Below are 15,847 nucleotides of genomic sequence, written 5' to 3'. Positions count from 1 at the left end.
AGAGTCCCAGTCCTCCAGGTGACATGGAAGATACCCCTGACAAGCCTCAGCCTACAATCATAGGTCTTGATCCCAAAGAAGTAGATATACTCTCTTCCCTTGTCCAAACATCAAATTTCATGGAAGAAAGTTGATTGGCTCCAACTAGGTCACATGGTAGCCCCTTGGGTCAATCACCAAAGACAAGGTGATAGAGTGCCATGATTGGCCAGGTTTGAGTCATGTGACCATCCTTCCAGCCAGAGAGAAGGTGAGACACTGATGGACAGTCTGGTCTGACCAGTAGTGTGGGAGGTGGGTGGGGGACAGATGCCAATGGCAAAGGTTGGTGAGAAAGGCAGTAACAACAACAAACTGGAATGGGGGTGGGGTGGATTGTGAACACAGTGCAGGATACCTAGTAGGTACTCAGGACATCTCAAGCCATATCCATGAGCAAGTGTATGTTGGTGCATTAACACCAAGGGCCTGCTGTGCATGTGGCAGGGGTGAATGGGGTGGGAACAGAGGACTGCTGAGGGCTAAGGGCTGCATGGGAGTGTCCTGGGCCAGGGTCCCCCCCCACCCCCGCCCCGCTGATCCCCAGCCCCCAAGCTTCCCCGCCACACTGCACAGGCAGTGTGTCACCGCCTGTGCATGCTCATGTGTATGCACATGTGTGGGGGTCCTGATAGCCTTGTCCCTCCAGGCAGGGCCTGTGCCTGATGCATCTGTTTTTCCAAGGCCTGGCAGCACTACGGGACCTTCATGTGAGTATTTGGAATAAATGAATGAATGAGGAGAATTCTCGGGGGCAATTTGCACACTGTGACTCTAGCTTCCTTTGGATTTGTACAGCGTGGTGACTGCATAAACAGGGGGAAGAGCAAGCGGGATGGAAGGGCATTGGATGGGGGTTTGGGGCTGGAATCTGCGGGTTATGGGAACCTTAGGGGCTGTAGGGCGAGGGGAGGCTCTGGGGTTGTGAGGCTGAGCATGCAGGAAGGGGTGGTGATGACCCTGTCTGCCTGACTCCTCCTCTCCAGACATCCAAGTTGCTCAGACCCAAGACCTTCCCTTGAACTTGTCTCTCAGAGGCAGTTGCTAGGCAACAGCCTATGGCCACCAGGCTCTGGACCAGGACATGCATCAGTGTCAGCATCAGAGAGAGGAGTCAGGAGTCCGCAGGGCCTGGCGTAGGGGTGGCCCACAGTCCAGGTCCTCAAGCCCTCCTCATCTACAAGGAGGCCACTGTCCCACGGGGAAGTGACAGCCTGGTCTCCACAGGACTCCAGACACAGAAGAAAACACTCTAAAGGTGGCGAGCATGCCAGGCTGTGATGTGAGGGGTTCTCCCTGGAGTTATGCAAGACCACTGTCCCTTCAAGTTCTCAGGGTGCTCCCCTGTCACTGGAAGGCCCTGGTGAGACACTTGGTGAGTCCACTGGAAGGCTGTGGGGAACTGCATCTCCTAAAAGTCATGGGACCCAAAGTCAGGAGGCCTGGACCCTAGGCCCACTCTGCCATGAACCTGCTGTGTGGCTTTGAGCCATTTACCTCACCTCTCTGGGCATAGTTTATTAAGTTAATATTTTCCTAAACACTCACTGTATACAAGTCCCTGACACTGAGCTGGAATACAGTGGAGGAAAACAGACATGGGTCCTGTGTTCTTGGCGCTCACAGGTGGCCATACAAGTAAATGTATCACCATCCAGTGGGGAGGGAAATGAAGTTTGTTCTGGGGGAGCATAATTGGGGGGGTCAGTGGAGGGGCTGCACTGGGAGCAGAGGGTGGAGCATGAGCATGCCAGCACAAAGACCTGTGTGTGCTAAGGTCTGGAGGCTGGAGGAATACAGTGAATGAAAACGAGAAAGGCAGAGGTGAAGCCCAATGCAGGGATAGAGATTGGGTCAGACAGGACCTCTAGGAGGTTAATTACTGTTGTGGGTTGACTTGTGTCTCTACACCCCTCTTCACAGTTCATGTGTTGAAGTCCTAACCTCCAGTGCCTTGGAGGAAGTGACTTTATTTTGAAACAGGGTCGTGGCAGATGTAAGTAGTTAAGATGAGATCATACTGGAGTAGGGTGGGCCCCTAATCCAATAGGACCGATGTTCTTAAGAAAAGATTTGGACACAGGTTCACACATAGGGAAAATGCTGGGGCGATGCTTCTACAAGCCAAGGAACACCAAAGATTGCCGCAAACTACCAGAAGCTGGGAGAGAAGCCTGGAACAGATCCCTCTCTCCACTCTCAGGAGGTAGCAACCCTACCTGACACCTTGATCTTGAACTTCCAGCCTCCAGAACTGACAATAAGTTTCTGTTGGTTAAGCCACCCAGTCTGTGGTGCTTTGTTACAGCAGCCTGAGCAAACTCATACTATAAGTTCCCACCTGCAAAACGGAGACAATGGTCCCTCCACTCCTGGTCTCCAGAAGAACGATGGACTAACTCCTCGCTCTTTCATTCAACCAGTATTTATCGGTCAGCTGCCAACCCCACCAAACTGAAGGCAGAGAAGCACACAGCCTGTCTTTCAGGAACCGAGATAGGAGATAATGAGGCAGCGATTAGGCTCTTGGATTCTGGAATTGCCTGGGTTTGAATCCCAGTTCATTCATTCACTGCTTGTTTGATCTTGAGCCAGTTAATTAAATTTTCGATGCCTCAGTTTCCTCCTCTCTAAGATGAGGATAGGAGCAGATGTCTCTATTGTTAGGAGGTTTACATTAGTTAATATTTATAAACAGCTTAGAACAGTGCCCAGTACATTGTAAGTGCCATGTGTTAAATAAATGTGAGAAGTGCTTTAACGATCAAGAACCCATCCACGGGTGGGGGTGGAAGTCTCCACAGGAGGGGTTATAGCCTAGCTGAGTGTAAAGAGGGACTTGAAGTCTGTGCACAGGGAAGGAGGCATGGGAAACCTTCAACGTCCTGAGAATAGCTATGATAGCCATCTTGCAGCTGAAGACAGGGAGGCCTGGGGTAGTCATGTGACTTGCCCAGTGTCACAGCACCAGAGGCAGGACCAAGAACCCTAGTTTCCTAGCCCCCAGTACAGGGTCTGTAGTTTTTCAGAACCACAAAAATGAGGGCTGAGGTGTGAGGAGTGATGCTAGGGGTAGAGCGAACTCTGAGGCCACTGGTGCCAGCTTCTTAGTGGGTACTGGGCAGTGGCAAACAATGCCCTCAAGCAACACCAAACAGGCATGAGGGTCAGCCCATTGGGGACCTTGGTTGCCTCCTAGAGGACCAGCCACCCTCCAGCGCCTTTGGCGGGCCAGGGCAGTGTGCACACAGGGGTGAATGACGGGCACACACCTCATGCGCATGTGTGTGCTTGGAGGGCAAGGTCAGCCTTCATTTTTTCACTGGCTCAAAGAAAGTGCCCAGGCCACACTTGGCATGTTTGAGGGTCCCAGACACCTCAGGACCTAGCTAGCTTGGGCACTTGGGGACACAGCCTGTAGGCAGCCAGGAGCTCATATACTCTAGAGCAGGGGTGTCCAAACTTTTTTCAACGTTTTTCACCAAGGGCCATATGCGGTAAAATACACAAACAGCCAGGCCACTCACTCGAGGTGAAGTACGTACTGCTTCACCTGGTTTATTTAAGTAAACTAAATATATTTTTGGAATTTGCTGCAGGCCAATTAAAAGTGGCCCACAGGCCGCAGTTTGGACACCCCTACTCTAGAGCCATCTTGTTAAAGCGGGGGAAAATTAGGCCTGTGGTCAGACATGGCCTCTCTGACCTGCTATCTGCTTTAATGACCAGGAAATATGTCAATATTTGCACATGAGAACTGCTGTCCCTGCCACACTTGGTCAACACGCCCAGATTCTGTTTGGTTTCTCCCCCTGTAAGAGGAAAGGTTGTCTCTGTGCTCTGGCCTTCTTTCTGCTTGTCAGACAGGGCGAGTCTTTCCTCTCTGGCCATAATAAATGGCAGCAATTAGGAGGAGGACAAAACAAACACAATGCCCACCACAGCGGCAGGAGCTCTTAGCCATACAGTCAGGTTCAAACCCCAGCGCCACCACTTCTAGCTCTGCATGCCTTTGGGCCAGCCTTGGAACCTCTTGGAGCCTGTTTCCTCAACCATAAAATGGGCTCCATACCCCCATGTCACAGGACTACTGCAGGATCAGGAGGCAGCGGATTGGCCACGGAGTGGCTGCGGCCCAGGCCAGCGTGTGCTCCGTGTCCGGCAGGGGGCGCCGGGAACCTCCCCCTCGCCGCGTGGCGCCTGTCTCGCTGCTTCGCTCGGCACTCAGCTCTAATCGGCCCCTTTCGGTCAGACTCGACTATGTTCGTCTGGACACGCTGGGCTCGGCCAGACTCGGCTCTGCTCGGCTCCTCGGCGGCACTCAGCTCTGCTTGGCCAAGATCGGCCTGATCCGGTTAGACTCGCTACGCTCGGCGCTGGACGCGCAAAGGCCCCTCCCCCGCGCCACAGCGGCTTCTCCCTCCCACCCGCTCATTGGGCTTCCGGGACTGAGGACTGGAGGCCGGAGCAGGAGCTGGGTGGGCTTTGTGCCGTAACGCCTGCTAATATTCCCGCAGCGGGGGCCCCGATTGGTGCCGAACGTGGCCACCACCGGTGGCAGTCGTTCCCCAGTAGTTGAGGCCGGAGCGGGTGGGGCTGGAGGGTCTCCCCGGGCCTAGGTGGAGGAGTCACTCCCCTTAATTTTGCCGATTGAGTTGGGGGGAGGAAAGGTTGGCTTTGGCCTCCCACGCGCTTTGGCGACTCCATCATCCTGGCTCTGCCACTAGTTGGCCGTGGGGAGGGAGCCAGTTGCTTCACCTGTTTCCCTGAGCCTCTGTTTCCCCCTGTGTAACAACAGGGTCCAGAGGGCCTGAGACAACACTGACTGTTTCCTTCTCTGGGCCTCTTGGGGCTTCAGTTTCTCCTTGAAGTGGGATAAATCCAACTCAGATTAACACTTTGGGTCATGGTTTGCGGAAAGCACAGGATGGAGAAACTGAGTCCAGGGAGCAAAATCCACCTAGCTAGTCAAAGGAGAGGCCCAGTGCAGCCTGGAAGCCCGAAAGACCGAGCTGCTCACAAGAGGGAGGGTCGGGTTGGATCCTCTGTCCACTTTGTGGAGAGTGAGATTTGGAGGAAGAAGTGAAGGAATTGGTGCCGCTAGGGCGTCTCAGTGGGCTCTTCTTTCTCCTTCCCCCTAGTTTCCTAAGAAGGGGATGGGACGGGTGGGGGCATCACAAACCGTGGGTGGGATGGGGGTGGGTGCTGGCTGGGATGCGGGCATCACAGGCCTCCGGGCACGATCGCTCTTCCCAGTAGGTGGCGCTCACGGGTTCTTTTGTTTAGTTTCTTAATTGTTCTTGGAACAATTGGCTCTGTGACCTGACATTCACAACTCGCATATCTGACTCCAGATATCCGTGTTTTCTGTTCTCTCTCACATTTTGACAGGCACATATTTTATTTTTTAAATACACGCAGGGTTCCCGGGGCTTTGTAAGCACTGACTAAATGTCACTATTTTTATACCTTCTCCAAACTCGGAACTCGAAGGTAGATGTGGCTAGGAGCTGGGTTTCGAGAGCCAGTGAGTTTGTGCCTCATTTTCCTCATCTGTGTGCATGAGGAGAATAGGTTCATGCCCGCCCCGTATTCAGGGTTTAGGCAGGGAGAAGCACTGATGGACGGCCAGCAGAGCGTACTCACCATTGGGTGTTCCACCAGGCTGCTTAGATGGCCTTTGCCTCCAAATGTCTCTCATGCCCAGAGATACCAAGGCTCAGAGGTAGAGACATGCCCAAGGTCACACATTGAGAAGGAGGTGGAGCTGAGACATCACCCAGATTTGTCTGCCCCAGGGCTGGAGTTCTGTCTCCAAGCTACCTGGCCCGCTGGGGAGGTCTCGGAATGGCTGGGAGACCACGGGATCATGCACAAATGGAGGGATTTTAGGCATGTGAAAAGGTGGGAGGAAAAATATTAAAGTACAATACTTCTGAGTCCTGCTCTGTAGTCTGCCCTGCTTCTAGCCAGCTGCCCTGGACCAAGGCGGACAAGGGGCTCTTTTTCTGGATGTCGATGTGTCTGGGGGCCAAAGGAGCTGGCCCTAGAAGCTGGCGAGTCAGGTGCCTTTCCAGGGCTCAGCTTTCTCACCTGTTAAGGGGATGACCAGCCTTCTCTTGCAGAGGGGCTGTTGAATGAGACATGGAACAGAGTGCTGGCCACATAATAGGCCCTGACAAAACCCTTCCTGTGTCCCCACCCTGCTTCTCTCCAAAGGGAAAACCTCTGTCCACTTTCCCTTTCCTCACATGCTAGTCTTTTTAAGCCAGAGAGCTCAGAGACAGCTAGCTGTCTCCCCGCTCCAATGTTGCTGACTAGGCCCTTTTCCTGGTGGCAGCAGAGTCGGGAGGCTGGGAGGGTGGCTCCCCTTGGCTCCTTTCCTCTGCAGTCATGGCTCTGTGCCCTGGGAATGCTGCCTGGGGCAGGGCCACATAGAGGGCACAGCCAGTGTGGATTAATTTTCCAGCAGCCATAGTCCTTCCATCTGCTTTCCTTTGGGCCCCCTTGGGCCCCTAAATAGGCCCGGGGGGCTCCAAGTGGATTTGGGAGGGGGACACAGCACAAAGCTAGAAGTTGGGTGTCTGGCTGTCATCCCAGCTTGGACTCCCATCTGCTGTGTGACCTTGAGCCAAAGACTTGTCCTCCCTGGGTCATAGTATCCTTGTGGGACAGATTAAGGAATTGGATTAGATCATCTCTAAGGGTCCTTCCAGGCCTGGATATTCTGTGCTTTGATTATCCCCCAAGCTAATAGGAAAACAGGCCCAGAGATGAGAGCTGGTCAAGAACACACGGAGGCTGTTTCATCCGCCACACCTCGCCCAGCTGTGAGTGGGGACTGGGTGGGTTTAGTGTCCAAACCCCCAGACTTTAGTAAATTCCCTTAGGTCTCTGTACTCCTGCACCTCCCGAGCGCCATCATGTCACCTCTCTCCAGAGGGCAGACCCTGAACTGCAGCCTTTGCCCACAACCATGCCCATTGTGCCATTGTGGGAAGTCCAGTGGGATGGAGAACATTTCTATCCTGTAGGGCGTGGTTCCTCTTCACTAGCTGTGTGACCTTAGGCAAGTCACATCAGCTCCCTTTCCCAAGGCTGGGGTGGGATTTGTTGAAATAATGGATGTAGAGAGCCTTTGGGTACCAAAAGCCCCTGCAAAGAAGGTCCAGGCAATATGTACTCAACAAATGTAGAATGAGAGCGTGCTGGAGGGCAAGGGACATTTGACAGTCTTTGCACAGGGGCCTCTGGCTGCAGAGAATCAGGGCTACGGCCCTTGCTAAACCTCCCACAGCCCAAACTGAAAGAAGCTGAGGCAGGTCGCTGCCCAGGCCAGGGGCACACTCTACAGGCTGCCCTCCTGTGAACTTCTTGGGGGTCATTTTCATAGGGCAGTTGGCTCTAGAAGACCAGGAGGGTGAATCAATCATGGCAAAATTCCAGGCAGAGGAGGAGGACTTTGGCATCCATTGAGGTGGGGTTTTGACCTGGCTGCCACCCTTACCTGATACGTGAGGAGGTAATACCTTCACTGGACAAGCCTTTACTGAGCCTTCCATGAATGGCAGGAATGGGACTGGAGACTGGAGTTCTACAGATACCTAGGGTGTCACTTAACTGCTGAGTGGCAGTGCCAGGATTTGAACCTGAGGCTGCTAGACTCCTGCCGGTGCCCTCTCCACTCTTCGGCTTAAACTGGAGCCGCACCCCCACTCCACCCAGCAGCAGGATTCCAGCCCAGCCTCTCCCTTCCTGAACAACTTAAGGGGCTCCTGCCCCTCCCCCACCCCACCTCAATTTCCCTGCAAGCATATCAGGGGCCTCGGACCCCTTCAGGCTCTGACTTTATTGGGCCTCTGAATCAAACAAGACCCCACTGGACCACCAAAGAGTTAAGCAAAGAAAATCCAGAGCTCCCTTTATCTCCGGAGAACCTAGCGGCTAGAGGGGAGGGAGCAGGGAGGAGGGGAAGTGGGAAGCCAGCTCAGCCCGCTCCCTCAGCCGGCCCTCCCTCCCACTCGCCCTGCCTCCATCCCTTACTCCCTCCTTCCTCGTCTGGGCCTGGGGGTCTGGACCAGCAACAAGTTATTATTGCAGACATGGGCCAAGGAGCCAGAGGCCGCCCCGAGGCCCCCGGTCCGTGAGCCGCTGTGCGAGGCTGCAGGACGCAGGGTGAGTGATGGGATGTCCTGCAATTCCCATGGCAGGGCGGCAGGGCCGAGGAGGCTGGGGTCAGAGTCTGGAATTCCTCTCCTCCCTCCTCTCTTCCCGGACACGTCGCACATCTCAGGCCCTGCTCTAACCCTTTGGCCCTGGCTAGCTCCTCTAGACTCTCCACGTCCCATTCCCTCCTGTGACTGAGACCTTAGTCCCTGGAGAAGGGCTGCCCTCAGCTGCTCCTGGCTTGTGCCCACCCCTGCTGGGACACAAAGCAACTCAGTGCAGCAGGCCCTGACCCCAAAGAGGTCCCAAATAGAAGCTCCCAAATGGAAGCAGCAGGGACCCCTAAATCACCCCCAGTGACATGGCCCCTCATACTGGATCCCTGCCTGGCACTCTTCCCCCAAGGCCCATGATGATCCTGGCGGTCCTTATTATTACTTTTGTTCAAAGCTGCTTTGCTTCCTGCTTCCTGTCCCTCAGGCACAGTTTATGTCTCAGAGCTTTTGACTCCCAGCTGTCTGGGCCAACAGAAATATCTTTAAAGCGACCCAGTCCTCTGAGAGAAGTTCGGCTCTTCCCATTCCTTGTACTATGCTGGGCAGGCACTGGAAAGAACTTGTGCTGGGTGGAGGAAGCAAGAAACTTTTTATTGAGTTTTTCACAAGACAGGCACCTTCCCTGCATTTAATTATTCCCAAACAACCTGGGAGGGAGGTGGTGGTGTCCTCTCCTTGTAAATGTCTAGGAGCAGAAAGCCCAGAGAGGGTAAGCCACTAGCCCTAGGTCACACAACTTGTAAACTAGTCTAGGATCTCAGGTCTGACTAAGACCTCACCTTTTCCCATGAGGTCACATTCTGACCAGGAAAAAGGGGATTTTTTTTTTTCTTTTCTTTTTTTTTTTTCTTTTCTCAAAACCACTGGGATGTGCAATTTACAAATAAAAGATCAGGGTGATTGATAATCCTGAGCAGAGAGGACTTGGTCTGTGAGGCTTTGACCTGCCTTATTGAGCAGAACCAGGAAACCCGACTAGGGTGGGGAGAGAGGAGCCAGGTAGTAGCCCCAGGGGGAGGGAGGTGTTCAGGGGAGGGCTTCTGGCCCTTTAAAACCTAGCTTTTACCACAGTGCTCAGCAGAGATAGGGTGGCATTTAAAACAGTAATAATTTTACCTTTTCTACATGTATTAACCACAGAAAAATATTTTTGAATTGTACTAAATGTTAAAGGAGAACAAAAGGAAATAAACAAAGAAACGCCAGAAGTGTAAAAACCAGTCTGGTTTCAAAAGCTGAGTTTCTGATCGTGTGATAACTTGGTGCCAGCCCCCAAAGACTGTCACCACTTCAAAGGCTTTTTGCCCAGCTTCCTGCCCACCCAGCCCCCTGGCCTGTCTCCAGCTGCTGGTGTCCAGGCTACTTCCTGCCCCTCTCCAGGAACTCTGGATCCCTTCTTGGCCAAGCCCAAAACACATCCTCACAAACCCTTGGACTTCTCTGATCCTTTTGAATTTTCCAGACTTTCTAGTCCAGCCCCTTAATTCCAATTTACCACCTTGGCAGCTGATTGGCAGGTCTATGATGATTGACACAACCACTGTCCAATGAATGAACTCTCCTGAGCCTTCTCTGCAGGGAGGCTGTGTAAGGTTGAGTTGTGGAGGTTGTTGACTGCACAAAGATGCCTAGAGGGGAGGTGGGCTGACACCAGCCCTTGCCAAGCTCCACACCCTCAGTGGTGCATTCTCTTTTGTTTCTAATTTGCCTGTCCTGAGGGGTGCCTTCTCCTACCCTGCACAAAGGCACTGTATAAGCCAGCAGTCGCTTGTAGCCCACGACTCAGCCTACCTACTCCTGACTTCTCAACAATATAATAACACCAACACCACACAGAACCCCATGTGTTTTCTCAGGTGGAAGTTGCTACCTTCCTGCTAGAATAAATTAATTTTCCTTTTTTTTTTTTTTGTCAGGACCATGGTGCTCACACGTCAGACCATGGGTTCAGTCACGTGTCCCCTCTCCTAAAGAAAAATCCTGCAGAATCCTTTGTGTTTGTCCCAAGGGCTTACTAGCCTTCCTCAGGCTGTACCAGTGGCATGTGCTTGTAGGACATGGTGGAGTCAATGGCAAGAAAACAAACCAGAGGGAGGTGGGGGGAGGGGGAACATTTTACAGTCTCAGTTGTATGACCCAGGGGCAGCTGGGGCATCTTCCTCACCTGCCCCAGCACATGCCTCCCAGGACCCTCCTCTGCTCTTGGCTATGGCTCTCTCAGAAGAACTTCCTCCTTCGGGGTACTTGTGTGACAGAGCCTCCAGGGACTAGGTTTTTTCTGGGAGGTTTTTCTCAGCCTCCAGGCCCTACCCTGCCACAAGTCTCTGTGACCTTGAAGATCTTGCTTCCCTGGGTGGGTCTCAGAGTTCTTGTCTGTTCAACGGGGGCACTGATGCTCTCTCCCCGAGTTATGTGAGGAGCTCACTTGCTATGGGTGGCAGCCTCCACGTTGGGCCTGTGCACAACAGAGATGTGAAGTTAAATGTGATTTCTGCCCCTCCTTCCCTGCTCCAGGTCGCCATGGGGGTAGCTGGCCCAGACCTCTTCTGTGCAGTGCTTCTGCTCCCTCTTCTGGTGTTTGGAGTCCCCACTGAGGAGCCCACCTCTAGGGAAGCGGTGGCCTCCAGTACACCAGGTTACTGCCAACGGTGCTGTGACTCTGAGGATGCCCTGGTCCCTGCTGATGCTGCTGATGTGTCCTCGGCCTCTCCGTCTGCCCTCCCGTACGTGTTGCCTGAGGTCAGGCCCTACATTAACATCACCATCCTGAAGGGTGAGTAACCACATGCAGCTTGGGCTGGACTGGCCTAGTCGGGCACAGGGAGGGCCTGGGGGGGGGGGGGTCTCTTCCTGGGCCAGGGAGGTGAGGTGGAGGAAGCAGAAGAAACCAGAACAGAAAATTGTCCCAGACCCTTTCTTTCATTCAGTCTTTAATTGAGCACCTGCTATGTGCCAGGACGGTTCTAAATTCTAGGGCCTGAGCATGAACAAATCAGACAGACATGCCTACCACCATCAAGCTTCCATTCTAGGGCTGGAGGCAGACAGTGAGCAATACACATATTACCCAAGTCAATGAGACAGAATGTTCAATGGTGATAAATGCCATGGAAATGACAAGGTGGGGCTGGGTAAGGAGCTTTGGGAGTGCAGGTATGGGGGCAGGTTGCCTATCAAATAGGGTGGTCAGTTCTCACCGAGAAGGTGAGGGAGAAGCCATGTGTATCTGGGGAAGAACATTCCAGGCAGAGGGAAAAGCAGGTGCATAGGCCCTGGGGTAGGAAAGGGCCTGGAGTTTTGTGTTTGTTTATTTATTATTGGAGAATATTGGGGAACAGTGTGTTTTCCCAGGGCCCATCAGCTCCAAGTCATTGTTCTTTCAATCTAGCTGTGGAGCGAGCAGCTCAGCTCCAAGTCCAGTTGCGGTTTTCAATCTTATTCGGCAACCTTGTGGTTGAGAACTGGCACTCTAACCAACTGAGCCATCCAGCTGCCCAAGGCCTGGAGTTTTTAAGGAGCAGGGGCAAGGGGAGAAGCTGAGGTTGGAGACAAAACAGGGCCCGGATGAGACTTGGGTTCTCCTCTGAGTGAGATAGAGGCAGGGGAGGGTTTGAGCAGAGGAGGGACCTGATCCAACTTAGGTTTCAAATGGATCCCTCTAATGTCATGTGGTGAATATATGCCAGGGGACAAGGTGGAAGCAGAGAGAACTACGGGAGGCCACTAGGGCCATGCAGGTGAGAGCTGGCTCCCTGTCCTTTACAATCAGACTGAAGAAAACTACTTCTGCTGCTAGGGACTGTGATTGGCTGGGGCTGGGGCCTGGCTCTCGAGATCCTTGACCTCCATCTTTGCTCACAACGACCCCAAAGTTGGTACTTTGTCATTCATCCCACTTTGCAGATGGGGAAACTGAGCCTCTGAGAGGGGAGGAGGTCTCCTGGAGTCACACAGTTGTCGGGGTGGAGCCAGGATCTGTCTCTGTGGTCTCCGCAGGGCCACTCTGTCCCACAGCCAGGGGTGGGCTGGCGTCTGAGACCCTCCCACATTCAGATTTCGTGGGTGAGGATGCCTCCCTTCCTCACCCCTCTTCCCCGACCACCTCACACATCACACCTTCTCCAAGGCCAACGGAGCCCTCTGGGGCAAACCGAGTGCTCTGCAAACTGTAAAGTGTGGTGCACACAATGAGGCAGTTAGTTCTCTAGTGAGGCTGTTGAACCAGATCTCCGAAGAGCTGTGGGCCGCCTCCTCCTCTTCTCTCCAGGCTTCTCCCCCAAGGGCCTGCTTGTGTCTTCCTTTTGGCTCCTTTCTCCACTCTTCCCGTGGCAATAGGGGACCTCCAGAAAACACAGGGCCATGCAGTTCATTCAAAGGGCTCACGGTGCCATTTCAGGCTCCGTGACAGGCAGCAGAGAAATATTTGGGATCAGGTCCCGCAAGACATAGATGTTTACCTGCTTCTCCTTTGTTCAAAGTCAGCCTGGAATAAGGGCTGGGCAGAAGTGTCTGCCTGGGGACTAGGTTAGTTGCTGCCAGGGCAGGTGGGTACTGGCCAAGCAGTGCTGGGTGAGCCATTCTGCTTCATATTTGCAGTTTGCAGAGTGCTTTCCAGTGGGGTACTTTGTTGAGGGCTCATGAACGCCCTTGTGAGGTAGGCATGATCCTTTTCAAGATACATGCCAAATAAAAAACTCAGCCATGAAATGGTCAAGGTCACACAGGGGGGCGTAATGCCAGCCAAGGGCTGCCTGGCTCCTTGCTGGGGCATTTCCTTGGGTAGGGGGAGGGGGTGGCAGAGGTATTTTCCTTGGTTCCTTCTCTGGGTCAGAAATGCAAAGTGCATCCTGCCATGCCCACATCCCCACAGGAGTTTGGCTGGGTGCAGTGACCCCCCCACCCCCCAGGGCCTCACTGAGCCCACAGTAGGAGGGAAACTGCCAAGGAGGGGAACACGTGGGCACGGAGACACTGCAGTTGGAGTCCTGCCTCTTCTGCTCCTGAGCTGTGTGCTCCTGGGCGAGTCACTAATCTCTCCGTGAGTGGAGAGGGTCATGGTGTCTTCTTTAGAGGGGCACTCAGGGGGTATGCCTGACATGCAGGAGTGCTCAATAAATGCTGGCTCCTTCTCCAGGCAGGGGCAGAGCCCTCCACAAACAAGTGTAGATACCCCCTTGGTTCAGGCCCCGGTGCTCCCCCTGACTTCTCCCCTTCTTGCTCCCACAGGTGACAAAGGAGACCGAGGCCAGCTGGGCATGCCAGGGAAGCTGGGCAGGGAGGGCTCCCGGGGAGAGCGCGGTCTGCAGGGCACCAAGGGTGCCAAGGGGCAGGCGGGCAGCCCTGGTGGCCCGTGCCAGATGCGCTTCTCTGCCTTTTCGGTGGGCCGCAAGACGGCCCTGCACAGCAGCGAGGGCTTCCAGCCGCTGCTCTTTGACACGGTCTTCGTCAACCCAGATGGGCACTTTGACCTGGGCGCCGGCCACTTTGTCGCCCCCCTGCGTGGCCTCTACTTCTTCAGCCTCAACGTGCACAGCTGGAACTTCAAGGAGACGTACGTGCACGTGGTGCACAACGAGGAGGCAGCCGTGATCCTGTACGCGCAGCCCAGCGACCGCAGCATCATGCAGAGCCAGAGCGTGATGCTGGCCCTGGCGCCTGGCGACCGCGTCTGGGCGCGGCTTTTCAAGCGCGAGCGTGAGAACGCAGTGTACAGCGATGACGTGGACACCTACATCACCTTCAGTGGCCACCTCATCAAGCCGGAGGACGATTAGTGCCTCCAGCAGGCCGGCTGTGGTGTGGGGTGGCTGTGGGCAGGTCTCCTCCCCGGTGCGGCCTCAGTGTTCACCTCTGTAAAGTGGGCCCACCGGGCCTGGCATTCCAGGTAGCCCTCCTCTCCTTTCCTTCCCTCCCAGCCTGCTCTCCTCTCTCGGACATATTTTAAGAAGCCATGTAACCTAATATTTTAGAACTTTCCCAGTCTTTTCGACCAGTGTGTCTCAAACTTGATTGTGCGTATGAATCACCTGGGGATCGTGCTAAAATGCAGGTTTTGATCCAGCAGGCGTGGAGTGGACCCAGGATTCTGCATTTCTAATGAGTTCCTGGGTGACACCGCTAATGTTGCTGGTCTATGGACCCCACTGGAATAACCAAATTCTAGAACTTTCACAACATTCTAATACTTCCTGAACATTCTGCAATCCTCCAAACATTCTAGAATCTTCCTCACATCCTTAAATTCTCCCATTTCTCTAGGACTTCCCCTCCTTTGTTCTCTTGTCTCTTCCTCCTTCTCTCTTCCTCTCATCTTTACCCCCTCCTGTGCAGCTGATGCTAATTTGTTCTTCATCCAACGCTCACTGAGCGTTCACTCTGTGCCAGGCCTTGGGAAAGCTGGGGTGAGTCATACACAGGCCCTGCTCTTGGTGAGAGTATGCGGTCCAGCTGGGTGGGGAGACACAGAGGATTCTGAGACCTGACCCAGAGAAACGCATGGGGCTCTTATTACATAAGTCTGGGTTCTGAGCGTTCAGAAACTATGGCCCCTCCTTACCCACACTCCCCACGGCTAGTGGGACAGGGTTCTGAGGTGTGGGGGGATGTTTCCTGCCTATTCCTCTCTTGCCTGCCCAATGCCCATCATTACAGCAAACCTCTGAGGGGCCTTGGTCAGGGCAGGGTGGTGTGAGGAGAGGACCCAGGGCCTTGGGGGTATTTGGGGGTGAGAGAGCGAAGGAAGAAGGGAGCAGACCCGTAGCTCCCCACACAGCTGGTCCGATCAGCTGTGAGGACACCGAACCTCCTGACAGCGCCCCTCCCTGCCCTGCTCTCAGGGCTCCGTCAAGGCCTTGCTCATCCTGCCAAAGGTGACTGGGCCTCCGTTCTCCCAGCTTCCCAGCCACTGTCAGACACTGACGTCTGTTCCCAGGTGCTCCCTCATCCCCCTTGGCCCCTCTCGCCAGCCCAGTGCCCTGGCTCTTCAGGCTTTAAGGTGCTGAGGCCCTGGTGGGCAGCTCCTGCCCAGCAGCGTCTCCTCTGGCCTGTGCTGCCTCTAGAAACTCCACTGGGCAATGGGCCAGGACAGAAGGCACCAGGCTTTGGACCCCTCAGCAGGTCTGGGGAACTGAAGTGAGTAACATTTCAGGTTGGTCAGGGGGACCCTCCTCTGAGCCATGATGCCAAGAGAGGTGTTGGGAGAAGCCCAGGCCAAGTAAGGGACCTCAGGCTTTCTGTCCCTTCTTCCACTCCCAGCCTTCCTCTCCCAGGACCCAGGTGGCCTGACCCTCTTCTCAGAGGGAGGCAGCCTCCACCGGTTCTGGTTGGTGCGTATGCAGCCAAACTGGGCAGAAGGGGCCCGGTTTGTGGCCTCTGGTGCTCACTCCTAGCCCAGGCAGCCACGGTGCATGGCTGGGGATGGCAGCAGGGCCTCCCAAGGGCCTGACGAAGGCCGGTGCTATACAACCACTCCCAGTCCCCTGCTCCCTGCCCTGCTTGTCCAGCGTGATTAAAGGTTTTGTGTCTTCTTGGTGACTCAGCCTGGTTTTTTTCTGCTCAATGTTCTTTGCCCACCTTGGGCGGGCAGC

The 15,847-nt window shown here is 54.3% G+C and overlaps 1 protein-coding gene across 4 annotated transcripts; it reads left to right on the top strand.

The window, feature by feature from the left end:
- The first annotated feature begins 18 nt into the window (after positions 1-18).
- C1QTNF6 (C1q and TNF related 6) lies at positions 19-15,787 on the top strand. 4 transcript variants are annotated; one of them, XM_074326359.1, is made up of 5 exons: positions 19-250; positions 689-749; positions 4,125-4,393; positions 10,776-11,034; positions 13,488-15,787. In XM_074326359.1, exons 4-5 carry the CDS (start codon positions 10,782-10,784, stop codon positions 14,033-14,035), a joined length of 801 nt encoding a protein of 266 aa, XP_074182460.1. In that variant the 5' UTR covers positions 19-250; positions 689-749; positions 4,125-4,393; positions 10,776-10,781; the 3' UTR covers positions 14,036-15,787. The 4 variants fall into 4 exon arrangements, with proteins under 4 accessions (XP_074182460.1, XP_074182461.1, XP_019608566.1 ...); XM_074326360.1 differs by lacking the exon at positions 19-250 and adding an exon at positions 332-441; XM_019753007.2 differs by lacking the exons at positions 19-250; positions 689-749 and adding an exon at positions 973-1,414.
- Positions 15,788-15,847: the final 60 nt, after the last annotated feature.

This window comes from Rhinolophus sinicus, linkage group LG02 (assembly GCF_036562045.2).
Source record: "Rhinolophus sinicus isolate RSC01 linkage group LG02, ASM3656204v1, whole genome shotgun sequence".
NCBI classification, from domain to species: Eukaryota; Metazoa; Chordata; class Mammalia; order Chiroptera; family Rhinolophidae; genus Rhinolophus; species Rhinolophus sinicus.
The sequence above is the reverse complement of the archived record's forward strand: the minus strand, read 5'-3'. Positions and strand labels throughout refer to the sequence as shown.